Source organism: Gymnogyps californianus, chromosome 1, assembly GCF_018139145.2.
Source record: "Gymnogyps californianus isolate 813 chromosome 1, ASM1813914v2, whole genome shotgun sequence".
NCBI classification, from domain to species: domain Eukaryota; kingdom Metazoa; phylum Chordata; class Aves; order Accipitriformes; family Cathartidae; genus Gymnogyps; species Gymnogyps californianus.
The window spans coordinates 22,846,502-22,861,352 of record NC_059471.1 but is presented as its reverse complement, the minus strand read 5'-3'; the positions used below and the strand labels follow the sequence as shown (position 1 = coordinate 22,861,352).

Here is a 14,851-nt window from a genome sequence, read left to right as displayed (position 1 = left end):
TCATCATGTGAGAATGAACTCACAGGTTGCATTTTTTTGGAAGCTGGGAGTTATTTAAGCTGAAAGGGTGAAGACACCAAGGAAGGAAGGTGTGCTAAAAGATGGGGAAGGAGAAAAGTTAAGTTTGATGGGAGAGAAATAAGATATGGGTAAAAGGTAGGAATTCATTTAAGATCAGCTCTTTTTACCTATCCTGTCTCCCTCTGCTTTTTATCATATTTATATTGAGTAAAATTCTCACTTCAGGATCCACCGCTTTGGGGGTGATTTGAGGAAAAGGCAGCCACGTGCAGAAGTGTGGGGTTTTTAAGAGTTAATGCATGCATATTAGGCTCATCCATGTCACCACTTTTACAGATTTGTTTATGGCAGCACATGACTGTGGGAGAACTATAGCTTTCCCGGAAAAAAGGGTCCTTCTACCTTCCCTGATCAGGAAGAAAATTTTGGAAAGTTGATCCAGAGAGTGTCACCCAGAGAAAACAGTCAGAAGCCAAATAAGCAGCAAAACATCGTTTGCTTTATGTAAGTCTCCTGAGCTGTAAAACAAAGTGGAAGATTGTTCTATGTCTAGGAAAGGCCTGACAGCTATGTTAAATACTAAGCACCCTGAGCTGAACACAAACACAAGATGCATCCCTTGGTACGAAGAGAAAGGTTTTCTCTTCATCCTTCACAGTGCTCCAGTTCCTCAGCTATTCTCTTTCTGATAAATTCAGGCTTTCAGCATATTTTGGAGTGGCTTTCCCAGTTTTCCAAAGGCTACTTTAGTCATCCCCCATTTGAAAATAAGATTTTGTAAGCAGTTCCATTAGGTGAACCATCTGATAGCTGAACTAGCTTAAACCTAGCTTCTGGGTTTGATATCTCTCCAGTAGATTCAGGCCTTTCTTCTCAGCACTGTAACATGTAAGCTCACTTTTTGACTTGCACAGGCATTTCCCCATGTATGTGCCTACACATCTTGATGAAATCCTGACTCAGTTTATGGCAACTAGAGGTTTGTCTGACTTCAGTGAGAACAAGATTTCTCCTATTGCATTTATTTTTGTATAACCTCTAAAAAGATAATGAAGATAGAAAGCAGGCATAAACAAACATTGTTCAGAGGCAGCAATTTATTTGCATTCCAGCTTCACTACAGTTCGGCTATACACAATATGATTATGCACACTGCATATTTGATATTCCTTACCCAGTGCTTTCAGTCTCTGCAGTTCTTTCTTTGGGCTTTCAGGATGACTAACATGCAGACCGTAACAGCAGTCCCTGAACAGGCCAGCTAGAAGCTGAAAGATCAAGATGGTGAATCAGAGCATTACCGTTTTCCCAATATTTCTTTTCTTGATTCTGCTTCTTCTGAAAGGCTCATTCATGCTCTCATTTTCTGTTTTGTCAATATGTAATGTATTTCTCTAAGACCTGTACAAGTTTAGGCTGCTCCATGTCGTGTAAGTACTTCTGACTATCACTATCACATTACTCATTTTTTCTGACTGTAAAGCAGCTGGAATCATCTCAGGTTCAAAATATCCTTCCTTACCCTAAAAACCTTCCTGGATTTCACAGGAATAAAGGCAGAGAACAGCAGTGACAAGCTCTAGCAGTTAACAGGACAAGGAGTCCCGTTTTCTCTTATACATGAGGGTGTCAGGGTGCTCACTACTCCCTCTTCCAGCATATACTCCCATATACTGCCCTTTACAGATGCAGTTCCAGTTCATCAGACACCTTGTTTGCATGTCTCGCTCACAGTCTGGTTGCTACATCTGTCTGCTTCTGCCTAACTTTTAGCTGCAAATCTTTTCCCTGTTGGTGTTTAAATACATCTTTCCCTTTCCTACTGCAGCATTAGGTGTCCTGCTAACAAGGCAATGGGAGCAAAGGGGAGTAATGCCCGGGATAAATTGTCGCCGCTTGTACAATCAGAAGCTAAAACTGCAGATCAGAAAGCTGAAGCAAGGGAATGCTCAACAGGCCAAATGAGTTGAACTTTTGAGGTCGTATTTTCAGGTGGTTTCAGCTGGTGTGTCTTGAAAATCAGTGGACATGGGTGGCTTTCCATCAGCTAAGTCCTTGGCTGTGAGCTGGTCAGATGGTCTCTGGTTTGAAAAGGGTGAAAGGTAAAGTGGCCAACAAATAAACAGAAGTGGAGAAAGCTGAGCAGAGAAGGACTTGGTGAAAGGCTAGTGGGAGGGCTGGAAACCTGCGTTGCATCAATGGGCAGGAATTCAGCGTGCTTGGTGTAGGTACTTAATGCATACCTGCCTTTCAGCTACCCTCTGGCACTCACTGTCTCAATAAGTGCCAACATTATCTTTATAGCCAATGGAGGGAGATACATGTCTCCACGAAGAAGTCCTCTTCACCTTTCTTAGGGATCACAGACAGACAGACAGGATCTTCCTCAGAGGTCTGCAAAAGCAGACCATTGCCTGTGTATACTGTGGAAAGGTGGCACCCAAAATGAAGTGTGTGTTAGGTGCCTGAATGAGAAGGACTCAGTCTTAATCCACATTTGCCAAGAGAACTGAGAAGAGGTTGTCAAAGTGTTGCCAGCTTAGAGCTCAGGCAGCTCCAGAAGGCACAAACATCAAAGAGGAGATGGCAGCAACTCTTACTCATTTCTTCCTTCTTCCAGTTTTGCTCTTTCCATCACCTGCAGAAACTGTCTCATTAATTTCATCCTTCAAGCGCTTCCTGATATATTTACCCTTTTTCCTCCTTTCAACTCTGCACCTTGCTTGATGCCCAGTCATCTCAGGAGCTGAGGGGAAAAAAAAAGAAAAGAAAAAACCCAGGACCTGAGGGGAGAAATTTTCCAGGTCACCAGGAGAGAGATGTTATTTTATGATTCAGTGCTTATTTGTACTCTTGAGGGCTGGCTTTAGGGACTTAGTGGAAACCAGACACATTTCACCCAGCCAGTTGTGCAGTCTTACTTCTGTTTTTCTTGTTCATGTGCAGCAGTGGGGGCATGGTTAGTATATAGCTCCTTTAAGGCTAAAAGGTGACTTTTCAAGCTGCAGTCCCTGCAGAAAGGCTCATATGAAGCATTCCGGAGAGATGATGCCTTTGAGGCACCAGAAGCTTTCCCACACTGCTCCTTATGCATAAGGAGAAATGACATTTGCTACTCCTGACAGGGCTGGGAGCTGGCAAGGGAGCTGCCCTGGCTGTGTAGGCACCTGGGGCGTGACAGAGCCAGGGAGGTATGGAGGAAGGAGAAGGCAGGAGAAAGCCATGGGCTTACTCTTCCTTGCCCTCCACTTCCTGCATCTGCTTTCCTCAAAATAGTGGGAACTGCTGCCTTGTTTGCTTCCTGGAGGGAAAAGCGCACAAGGCTGTGAATGGTAGCTCAAGGGAAGAAGCATCTAACCTGGACCTCACTTGCGAGCTGCTGGGGTGCACAATCCACACCAGGAAGGCTCAGGAGAGTGTCCAGTATGTCAGATCAAATACAACCTGTCCTGGAGAGAAGGGAAAGGGAAGACGAGATCTTGAGTCCTTGGGTGAGCTGAGCGTGGGCTCTAAAGGCAAGTCGGAGTACTTTATTTTGCCATTGCAAGTTGGAGGACTTTATTTTGCAATTGCTCTGAGCAGGAGTGAGGGGTGGTTGCGGAGTGTTTCTGACTTGGACACCTCCTTAGTGCCGATGGGAGGGATGGTGCATGATCATCCTCTGGCTCACAACGGGCAAACGCTGACCTGTGGCTGCAGGGTTTGGTGCTGCAGGGCCCTTTCAGACACGCTGATGCCGAAGTGATCTGCAAGAGGGAGCCTGTGTTTTATAATGTGGTTTCTAAAGGAGCCTCCATAACACATAGAGGCTTTTGTCTTTAGACATTTCCTGCAATGTTATGGGACATACTTCTAAAGTGTGATCTATCTGTGCTTTTGAAAGGTTCTCCAAATAGTGCTTCCACTCAGCTTCAATACACAAATGCAGAGTTTGCAAACGCACATGATATGTCTGCATATTCCTTTGCCTTTTTTTTTAAAAGATGTAATCTTTCTATAGTTTTGTTGTATTTTATTTTTACTAAAATGATTATCCCTGAGCAGAGATCTAGACGTGATTTCTATTTCTGTTTTACAGTTCTTGTTATGACAGCAGTTACTTTCACTTCTGCAATGAATCAAAACACATCTGAGATTACATGTGTGTTTATCAGCCAGAAGGATGAAGGTTCAGGAACACCAGAGACATCGGTATCTCCTAAGGTAATCTAACAGAGAACAAGTTGCTTGTAAAATGTTCCTGTCCATTCCAGAAATACCTTCCCAGAAGCTTACAACACCCTAAACCTTTAGGCTGTGGGGATGTCACAGTCAAAATAACCAGGGCTAGGCCAAATATGACTACAGAAGGTTAGAGGGAAATACATATCACAATTCATACTTTGAAACTGTAAATAGATAAGTACCAGTTTTCTCTAAAACCGATGTTTTAATTGCTGCCTTGATGCTGTCTCACATCAGCATGCCTGAATATTGCTGAATATTGCTGGAAATGTATCAATGTAAAAAACTATGTGCCCTAAAGAGGGGATTGCCAAGGCCATGGTGTGAACCGGTGGCCTGCCACGGTGGGTGTGTGACACGGCTGCTGGGACTGATGGGAAAGCTGCACCACCCTCTATTGCCACCACCAAAGCCCATAAATCCCTGCCTGGTCTAAACCTTGACTGAGACACCAAAGCTGGATAGGGAATCAAATACATTTTTTTTTTCTTCTCTTCTGACTCAAAATGGCAGAAGGCCCAGAAGAGGTGGTAGGCAACTAAATTATGAAGCAGCTGAGACCTGCAATTAAAATATTTCCTGAGGATTCTTGTTTCAAGATAGTCTTGTGAAATCTTTTTCATTCCTGGACAAATAAATCAATAATTCAGAAAACAAATGAAGGTATACCAGCCAAAGCTGTGCTGTCCTTGTATCTGATGAGGCAGAATATGGCTGTTATCTCTAGATGCTTCTCAGATCAAGCAAAGGGAAAAAGAAGGAGCAAGGAATGAGAAGAACCAACTGGCCAAGCACAGTGTGGGGCAGAGGATGCAATGAACTCCATCCTTTCATAAATTTACACCAGATAAATTTCACCCACCAAAGTAAGGGAGACATTTAGGGCTACTCTTCAGATAGAGCTATTTACTTGCCACCTTTTGCTGCAGCTAAGCTTAGAGACTCTAATTCGTCAGTGGCTTTCAGAATGACTGTGGAATATTCTCTCTCTGTTTGCAATTCTCCTTTAGCCGTATGCAATGGTGAGGAAATGAAAGGTGTGAAGGCACCCAGCTCAAACGTTCCTTGCCTGGTAAAGCCCCCAAGAAGTTGAGGAACAGTCTAGTCAGATGATGTAGTGACAAGCAGTGGGATGCTAAAAAAAAAAACATTCTGGCCCTGCCTTTGCGTTGAGGTTGCAAACAGAAAGGTTGTATTATAGTTCTGTGTCTTCCTATAGTTCTACATGAAAGGAAACAAAAATGAGAGTAAAGAATAGCCTATATCACTAAGGGAAATTATCATGTTTCTGGGTAAAATTGTTCTGTAATGTGTCTAGAGAACTGAATTAACTAATTCAACAGGAATCCTATAGTGTTTCCTCCTGCAGTAGAATTCAATATATTTATGAACAAGTTCAACAGTAGAAATGAAAAAAAAAACAAAAACAAAAACAAACAAAATGAAGGTATGATGAAGGTGTTATTTCAGTATAATTTGTATTCATATTTGGGCATTATGAGGCATTATTAATTTATGAAAGCTTTTCCAAAAGAGCATCCTTTAAAAATATTTGAATGCAAAAAAACAAATAAAGCTAATTGCTAATAAATACATAACAATCTGTCCTCTTGCACTGCAGATTTCTAACATTTTGGAAGATCTTGGGTGTTATTTGAATTCTCAAGGAACAGAGAATATCTATGAAGCAACTAAAAATGTGGAAGTCAATGTGTTTGAAGATATTGAATTAAGAGTGATAATGAACATTTCAGAGATCATTTCATGCTTTTGGTTCTTTAAAGAGAGCAAAGCTTGTCAACCTTCTTTGGACTCAGAGAATCGGTAAGTCAAGGCATGTACTGGATCAAAGGTCCTTTAAGAGATCATTTCTTTTAGGATGCAAATGGAATATTTTCTGTGACTGTGTTTGCGTTTATGTTCATGTTATGCATTATCTTTTTAAATCTTCTGTTCTTTCTTAACTGTTGTCACCCAGCAGCACATTGCTGATGATTGTCATTTAGACACATATACACATATGAATCTTAAAGCCAAGAATAGTTTGAAGTAAGCTAGTTCTTTTAATTTGTATAGCATCATGCATGGGGGTCTCCACGGACTTTCTGACATTGATCAGTTTGAGCTTTGCAATGCTCATGGGAGGCAAATACCGTGATTTTATAGTCAAAGAAACTGAGGCATGGAGAATTATGTGACTTGTTAGGGTCACACTGCAGATCAGGAAAAGCACCAGCAACAGCACCCTCATTCTCACAGCCAAACCTGGGCTGGAACCTGAGGCTGGATTATTGCCTCTCCGTGCAAAACATGCAGGATGGGACTGTAGGTAAAGCATTTCCCTGTGGACTTCCCCAGCTGTCCTAAGCTCAGGAAGTCCATCCTTCCCAATGCTCAGTGTTAAGCATGTGCTTGGGTACCTGTGGTTGTAAGTTCCTACGTGCTGCTTGTGTAGGAAAATACATGATGAAAACACTTCAAGTTGAAGGGCGCTATGTAAATAATGAATACTAGTATCTCTGAATGGGTTTTGCAAGAGCTAAAGAGCTAAGATTTTATTGTGTCTGCTGCATATTACCTTCTAGATAACAAATACAGTTTTGTTTTGTGTTTTATAGATATGTTTTGTCTTTGACTTTTTCCCAAATAAAAGAAGCACAAGCTGGAAAATACACCCTCTCGGTCATAAGTAAAACCAGCAATTACACAGTAGTTGTGCCTGTTCTCATTCGAAGTAAGTATATCATCTCAGATGAAAGGGGTCACTCCATCAGTGGGCTCAAGGGGAGAGACTCAAGTTCAGTTAAAGCAATGAAGCTCTCTTGTGCTGCATTTCAAGCATCTTCCTAGATTTGCATAGGACTTGGAGCTGTCTTCAGAGGCTGAAGTCAAAACCACAGACTGCTGAGATTCACCTTTCGCTAGTCAATAAACCATGCAAATGAACAAATAAAGATGTAAATGCACGGCAGCCCTCTTCTCCCCTATGAGACATTTGCCTCTGTGCTAAAAGGGACAAATCAAGGGTGGCTTTTTTGTGCTCTCAAAGCTCACAGGCTAGATTTGTTTGCTTGCGTCTTAACCTCTTTATTCTGTGTTGCCAGCTGGGCTGTTGTCTGGACCAGATGAAGACGTCCCTTTTATATTCTGGTCTCTGGCACTCCAAAGTCACACTTTGACCCACTGCCACTTCTCCGCCTGGGCCTGCCACTGGGTCTCTGCACTTCTGTCACAGCTTTTCCTTTCGCAATTCTTTGGGCAGCAAGAGGCACCACTGAGGGAAGGGGAAAGAAAAGGTCCCTCTTCTCAGTGCCAGTCTTTACTTGCTTATCGGGTTTTAGGGTAAAACCCATCAGTACTGCAGCTGGTCAGCACAAGGGTGCCTGAGAAGCTGAGATTTTAACTGCTGTTAAATGCTCATGACAGAGCACATGCGAGGTGCGACTTTTTGAAAGGCTCACAGTGGGAGCAGATTTGATTGAATTTTCTCAAAGATCACACAAGAGACATCTCTGATGCAAATGCAACTGCTGCAACAAAGTTCAAGCTTCTGTTTCTAAGTAGGGGTGTCCAAAAACATCTTAAAAAGAAAAGACCCACGTTGACATGATTTTTTTTAACAAAAGAGAAATACTATATTATTTTGTCTGGAAAGGGCCAAATTTAAAGATAAAATTAAAAAATGCAAAAGAAATTTCAAAGAAAAGAAGGCAAAACATCAATCCAAACAGCTAAAAGACTGGCAAACCCTTCTAGAGACAGATTTAACAATAAGCATCATTACTTGCCTTGTTTTTAATAAACTGTGACTAATCAACATTTTTTATTCCCCCTTTATTTGTTTTTAAAGTATTTCTTCTGTTTGACTTTTTTTCTCTCCCAGGTGTCAGAAGTGTCACCTCCAGTCTCTCTTTGTTTTATTTGAAGGCCTATTGCATGTCTTAATTATAATTTTAACAGCTTCGTTGAGGGGACAGGGTATTAAATCTTTAATTAAAAATTACCTTCTCTACTATATCAGTTAGGCTTTAGAGGTAAAAAATGTTATTACATGTGCAAGCAAGAGTAGTTCGAAACAGTCTCGATAAAGATCTTTTCCATATCAATTGCTTGGATTGCATTCTCTTTGTTCCTGTGAATCTAATATCATAATTACGTCTCTCATAAAATCCTCCAGGCTAGATGTGAATCCTTCAACTGAGATGCAAATCTCTATAGGTGAAAAAAAACCTTCTAGGCCTAGCTTATAAGAGATAAATGAAGAAAGAAATTAAAAACCCCAAAGTATTAGTTTCACTTTAGCACGTCACCTTGCAGGCAATGGAAGTATGACTCTAAAGAAAATGTCACTCTTCTGTGTGGAAGCTGTAATTTCATTGTAAGATGACCTAAAACCAGACTCAGTGCTTTTCATTTTGAGTCAAATCTTTACCAGTTTTAATACATTAAATTTTTGTGCTTAGTCCAAGTGTACGCCTGATGGGTTCAGGGGACTGGGAGTTGTCTAGGAACCTTTTCCCCCTGGGTTACAGATATAGGATAGAGAAGTCTGCTGGTTATCAGAAGTCATTATCACCCGTTGTTTTTCCATCGTGTATCTGATCTGACAGTAGTATGCAACAATCCCATGTTGTGTGGAGACTTTGTAGTCTCGACAGATACTCCACCAAAGGCCACCAGCTTGGGATGTGATTTCGAAAGGCATCTGTGCTCCTGCCCAGAGAAATGAATAGCAACCACAGCAAATTAACACCTTTCAGTATCAGTCTCAGGATTATTCTCTGGTGTATAGAGGCAGGCCATTGATACGGAGGAAGCTGTGCATTTAGCAATCAAGGCTGAAAAGCTCATGAGACCAACCCGCAATATCCCTAGGGCAGAATCATTTTCTGTTCCCTCAGTGCTGAAACCTCCTGAAACAAATTACAGCTCTTTAGCTTCATGTACTATGAAATGAGAAAAACACTGTTTCAAGATTATTTCAGCATTCTTAAACATTTGCATGATTTTTAACAGAGAAACCAGGCAAACCCTATTTCAGGAAAAGGGAAAAATCAGATGCTATCGAGTGCATATCTGAGAGCTACCCCCAGCCCTCTGTGGAGTGGATATTTTGCAGAACACCTGAAAAGAGGTATGGTGTATGTTTATATGCATGCTGAATCTCTAGACTGAAAGTTTACCATCTTCGGAAGAAGAGGGGGGAGGCTTCGTACTGCTTAGTGTGCCTAGTGAGCTGGGGAGATAACTGAAGAAGAGCTTTTGGGTCAGAATTTTTGGAGATGGGCTCTGCCGGGTTGCACACCCACTTGCTGGTTGAAAACCTGTGTCTGCATAATCCACTTTTGGAGTGCTGCAACACATTTTTCTTAGAAATGTTGGCTGTTGTGCTCTTTTGGAAACTTTCAGCTCTTGGCTTGAAAAAAGTTATTCCAGATTCTAGTATTTTGATGTCACAAGAGCAAATCAAAGGTATCTCCTTTCCCTCTAGTTTTTCATATTTTTTGGAAATATGAATCATAGAATCATAGAATGGTTTGGGTTAGAAGAGACCTTTAAGGGTCATCTCGTCCAACCCCCCTGCAATGAGCAGGGACATCTTCAACTAGATCAGGTTGCTCAGAGCCCCATCCAACCAGATCTTGGATGTTTCCAGGGATGGGGCATTTACCACCTCTTTGGGCAACTTGTTCCAGTGTTTCACCACCCTCATTGTAAAAAATTTCTTCCTTATATCTAGTCTAAATCTACCCTCTTTAGTTTAAAACCATTACTCCTTGTCCTATCACAACAGGCCCTGCTAAAAAGTTTGTCCCCATCTTTCTTGTAAGCCCCCTTTAAGTACTGAAAGACTGCAATAAGGTCTCCCCAGAGCCTTCTCTTCTCCAGGCTGAACAACCTTTCTTCATAGGAGAGGTGGTCCAGGCCTCTGATCATTTCTGTGACCCTCCTCTAGACCCACTCCAATAGGTCCATGTCTTTCCTGTGCTGAGGACCCCAGAGCTGGACGCAGTACTCCAGGTGGGGTCTCACCAGAGTGGAGTAGAGGGGCAGAATCACCTCCATCGACCTGCTGGTCACGCTTCTTTGGATGCAGCCCAGGATATGGTTGGCCTTCTGGGCTGTGAGCACACATTGCCAGCTCATGTCCAGCTTTTCATCCACCAGTACCCCCAAGTCCTTTTCTACAGGGCTGCTCTCAATCCCTTCATCCCCCAGCCTGTATTGATACCGGGGGTTGCCCTGATCCAGGTGCAGGACCTTGCACTTGGCCTTGTTGAACCTCATGAGGTTCACATGGGCCCACTTCTCAAACTTGTCTAGGTCCCTCTGGATGGCATCCCGTCCCTCAGGCATGTCAACTGCACCACTCAGCTTCGTGCTGTCTGCAAACTTGCTGAGGGTGCACTTGATCCCACTCTCTATGTCACTGACAAAGATATTAAACAGTACTGGTCCCAATATGGACCCCTGAGGGACACCGCTTCTCACTGATCCCCATCTGGACATTGAGCCATTGACCACTACCTCTGGATGCGACCATCCAACCAATTCCTCATCCACCAACAGTCCACCCATCAAATCCCTCTCTCTCCAATTTAGAGAGAAGGATGTTGTGGGGGACCGTGTCAAAGGCCTTACAGAAGTCCAGATAGACGACATCCATAGCTCTTCCCTTGTCCACTGATGTAGTGACTCCATCATAGAAGGCCACTAGGTTGGTCAGGCAGGACTTACCCTTGGTGAAGCCATGCTGGCTGTGTCGAATCACCTCCCTGTCCTCCATGTACCTTAGCATAGCTTCTAGGAGGATCTGTTTCATCATCTTCCCAGGCACAGAGGTGAGGCTGACAGGTCAGTAGTTCCCAGGGTCTTCCTTTCTACCCTTTTTAAAAAAAGGGGCAATGTTTCCCTTTTTCGAGTCACCGGGGACTTCACCTGAAGCATTAGAGCTGGGAAGAAGTTACAAGGGATCATAATTTTCGGAGCTAAATGATTTTTTTTTTCCATTCTATTAATATATAAAGTTTATTCTGTTAACAGTGGGAATAGTGCCTTTCTCTGCAGCTTGGCAGTTTGGGATCTGGGTCTCATAACAACCACTGGATTTGCATCAGCTCCCACCACCAGGAATTCAGAGATGTGGTGTGAAAGCTCAGCCTCTATGATTTCACTCTTGTCCAGATTTTAGTCACAGCACTACCTGTCTATGAGCCAGTTTGAGCATATTCAGGTCATTTCAGCTCATATTTCTGCCTAGGCTGTGACATTTTTATTTTCTTATCTTCACCTTTCCTAGTTCCTTTTTATTCAGCTATGTAAGACCCAGTTTTCCCACTATTGTTTGCATATTCTCATGGCTTGGAGATTTATCAGATTTATTTGCTTGAGGTTAACCAAATGAGTCAATGAATAATTGTGCTTGTAATTGTAGTTGCCCTGATAAAACGCATGAAGAAACTGGGGAAATAGATGGCATACAGAAGGCACAACATGAATTATTTCAAACTTATATATGGTGCTGTGCAGTTAATGACCTGGGCCGAGAATGCACCAGCCTCTTTACAATAGGTAACTTCTCTCTAAAGTTTACTTACATGCAAGCTGGATTCTGCCGCTGTAGTTGCGCTACTCATCTGAGTACACTTTCTGGGCTAAGCTGGTTGTTTGTAATCACTGGAACAAATCTAATAATGAATATGATTGCTCTGTTGCATGTTTAAAACCTAATTCTAATAGCTATTTGTGATCTCCGTAAAAAATGTCTTGCCCTTCTACATTTGCTAAACACCTATTAACTTTGTCTTCATGCTTTTAGGACTGTGTTGCATGGAAACACTCTTCAAAGTGTTCTCAAATATATACATTTATAAATAATTATAAATTAATATATAAATTCAGGTTTGTTTGTCTGGTTTTTTAAATAAACCTGACCTGATCTAAGCTCTGTGCTGAAATGTGCCCTATAGATATCTTGTAAATTATGACAAAATTTGGTTTGAGACATCTAAATCCATCAAATTTACTAATTTCTTGATTAATGAGTAATTTTCCCAAATTCTGATTATCATTACAATGTAATAATGGATGTCTATACAGTGTTAGCAGAAAAAATGTTGATCTAACTGAGCATTTTTCCAGGCAAAGTGACAGTTGTTTCAGTGACTATTTTTTTATTTTGTAGACTTAAATGAAAGACAAGCAGCACATTTACCTGAATTACTTCTTAAAGTCGGGGAACCATTGCTGATTAGATGCAGAGCTGTTCACCGTAATTATAAATTTGGAATAAAATTATCTTTTGAAAACAAAGAAGTTGAGCAGGTAAGAAGACAGGGCATATTTTAAAATAGGTACTATTGTGTACTATCAACTGATTAAATGGAAATCTCTGTTGAAAACTAGGATCGCCAGTTTGAAGGATTGGAATATCAAACAGATCACTCGGCAATTCGGATCCAGTATGCGTTTGCTTCAGCAGCAGGAAGAAGTGATAGTGGACATTATACCTGTTCTTCTACCGTTCATCCGAATCAAACTGCTTTGGTTACAGTTTTAGGTAATTCCAAGCCCCAGTGCTAATTTTGTCCCTTGGTTGGTTGTTTTGCTTTGTTTTCCATGTGGCAGTTCTTTGCTTGCAAGTATGCAGCATATGTTTGTAGTTCCTTTTCTAAGGAAAAAGTCTGTTTGCACTTACTGGCAGTCCAGGAGAGCCAAGAGATTAATCTGAACTGAGTCATTCTGGTACCTGAAGATAATCAACCTTTTCTTTATATTGCTTTTCAAATAATTCCCAATAAAAGACAGTGCTTTTAGAAGGGAAATTAAATGGCACTGTTTAGAGATCTAGTCTACACGATTGTTTCAATGGTATTTCTAGAAACACAGGCTGGGATTCATCTCATGTGATTGTAGGTGACTCTCAGCCCGTGTGATGCAAAGCCATAGTGGCTTTTTGTGGGGACACAAAGCTATAGGGTCCCCAGGGGGCTATGCGTTGGGCTTTCTGGGCAGGGGGGAGTAGTGTAGTTGTGTAGCCCTTCTCTGTGCCACCAACTCAGATGTAGGCAGCTGCAGAGCAGATACAAACAGTTCGAGGTAAAGCACTGCAGAAAACACTGTTTCTGGAGCTGGCCAAGAATATAAAATGCATGACCTGCCCTGCGTGTTCAGCTGTTAATGCTCCGTGTATTACTTTGGCCAGAGTCTGGAACGACCAGTGACTGGTTTCAACTAATATGAGACAGAAATGTCCTGCTGTGATTCCAGTATGGGTTTTGAAAAGCTGTAGTCATGGCCTCAGTCTCTTCCTCACCACTTGCTCCCACTGCATCTCCCTTTCACTCACATATGGCACCTCCACCCCACCTTTGCTGCACCTTCAGAGGTGGGGAGGTAAGGCAGAGGTTCTCGTGGCCTCTGCTCTGCTGTTTTGGATGGTCCCTTCAGGTGCTTGTTGCTCTTATACAGAAAAAAGTGGATACCAAATCTGTACCAGGCCTGACCTGGGTCTGACAGGAAGGAATTGAACAGTTGGAAGGTTCTTGGTGGCAGGCTCTCCCACTCAAAACCCAGAACAAACAAGAAATGACCGTTTCCTCTTATGGAGAGGGAGTGACTGACAAGTCGCCATTTGAGTTTGCCAAATTTTTTATGGGAAAGTAAATCTGGGGAAGAATTTTTGCTCCAAAACCTGTGGAACTGGTAGCAGAAATGAAATTAAAACTTTTGTGTTAATGGAGAATGTAAGCCCAGAGAGATAATGAACAGCGAGTGCTGACAGAGCTGGCAAACTGCCATGCAGAAGTGCTGCTGCAGCTGTGATGGATCCGAAGGAAAACCTGAAGCTAGAGAGACAACTACTCCAGCATTATTGGTTGTTCTGCGTGTCTCCTGCTTTCCAGGCACTGAAGGGAACCATCCTCCTAACACCAAGCTACACAAGGCCTAGCAATTTTAAAAGTCAAAAGCATACCAAAGGAAACCTCATTCTACTTAAGCAACGTGTTGATTTAAAAGCCAGCGGTGTTGAAGTTAGTCCAGAACAGCCTCAACTGCAAACCTTGTTTCTCAGATGGAAATAATATACAAATAGGCATAAGTCTGGAAATAAGGCATAAAAAGGAAAGCTGTAGTTAGGACCATGCTGCTGGAGTAGCCACTGGGAGTTTTCTGACTGGTGTGCCTGGAGTTGGAGTCTGTAGCCCTGCGAACAAGGCTGTCTGAAGCACTCACCACACGTTTGACCTTGCTCTCAGACTTTACAACACCTAGGCTAGGAATGGTAGGAAGTGAGAATACTTACCCTGGTCTCTTCAGAAATTACTTTACCAGTGCAATATCCTCTTTTCAGCTTCTGCCTACCACTGAGCAGGAATTTCTCTCATCATTTACAATAACTGAGTACAATACCTGGGCACGTTTTCTACAGACACGTTCTTAGTAAACAGGAAGGTAGGGGTGAAGGGGTAGTGTAGAGGTAGGGCAAGATCCTCTTCTTTCTCAGTACTGGTGCCTGATTCAGAAATAGTAGCTTCTTGGATCCATAAACTATCAGGTGTATGTGTCACAGTACCAGGGGATATTTGAGTCACTGTCCCTGGAA

At 42.2% G+C, this 14,851-nt stretch overlaps 1 protein-coding gene across 1 annotated transcript in view; it reads left to right on the top strand.

The window, feature by feature from the left end:
- The window catches only part of FLT3 (fms related receptor tyrosine kinase 3), a 44,162-nt gene that overhangs the window by 9,013 nt on the left and 20,298 nt on the right, over positions 1-14,851 (top strand). The window contains exons 2-8 of the mRNA XM_050909306.1: positions 4,100-4,224; positions 5,867-6,069; positions 6,864-6,979; positions 9,262-9,379; positions 11,681-11,817; positions 12,431-12,570; positions 12,652-12,805. Coding sequence (XP_050765263.1) covers positions 4,108-4,224; positions 5,867-6,069; positions 6,864-6,979; positions 9,262-9,379; positions 11,681-11,817; positions 12,431-12,570; positions 12,652-12,805 — 985 coding nt within the window. The 5' untranslated portion in view covers positions 4,100-4,107. The remainder of the gene's footprint in view (positions 1-4,099; positions 4,225-5,866; positions 6,070-6,863; positions 6,980-9,261; positions 9,380-11,680; positions 11,818-12,430; positions 12,571-12,651; positions 12,806-14,851) is intronic.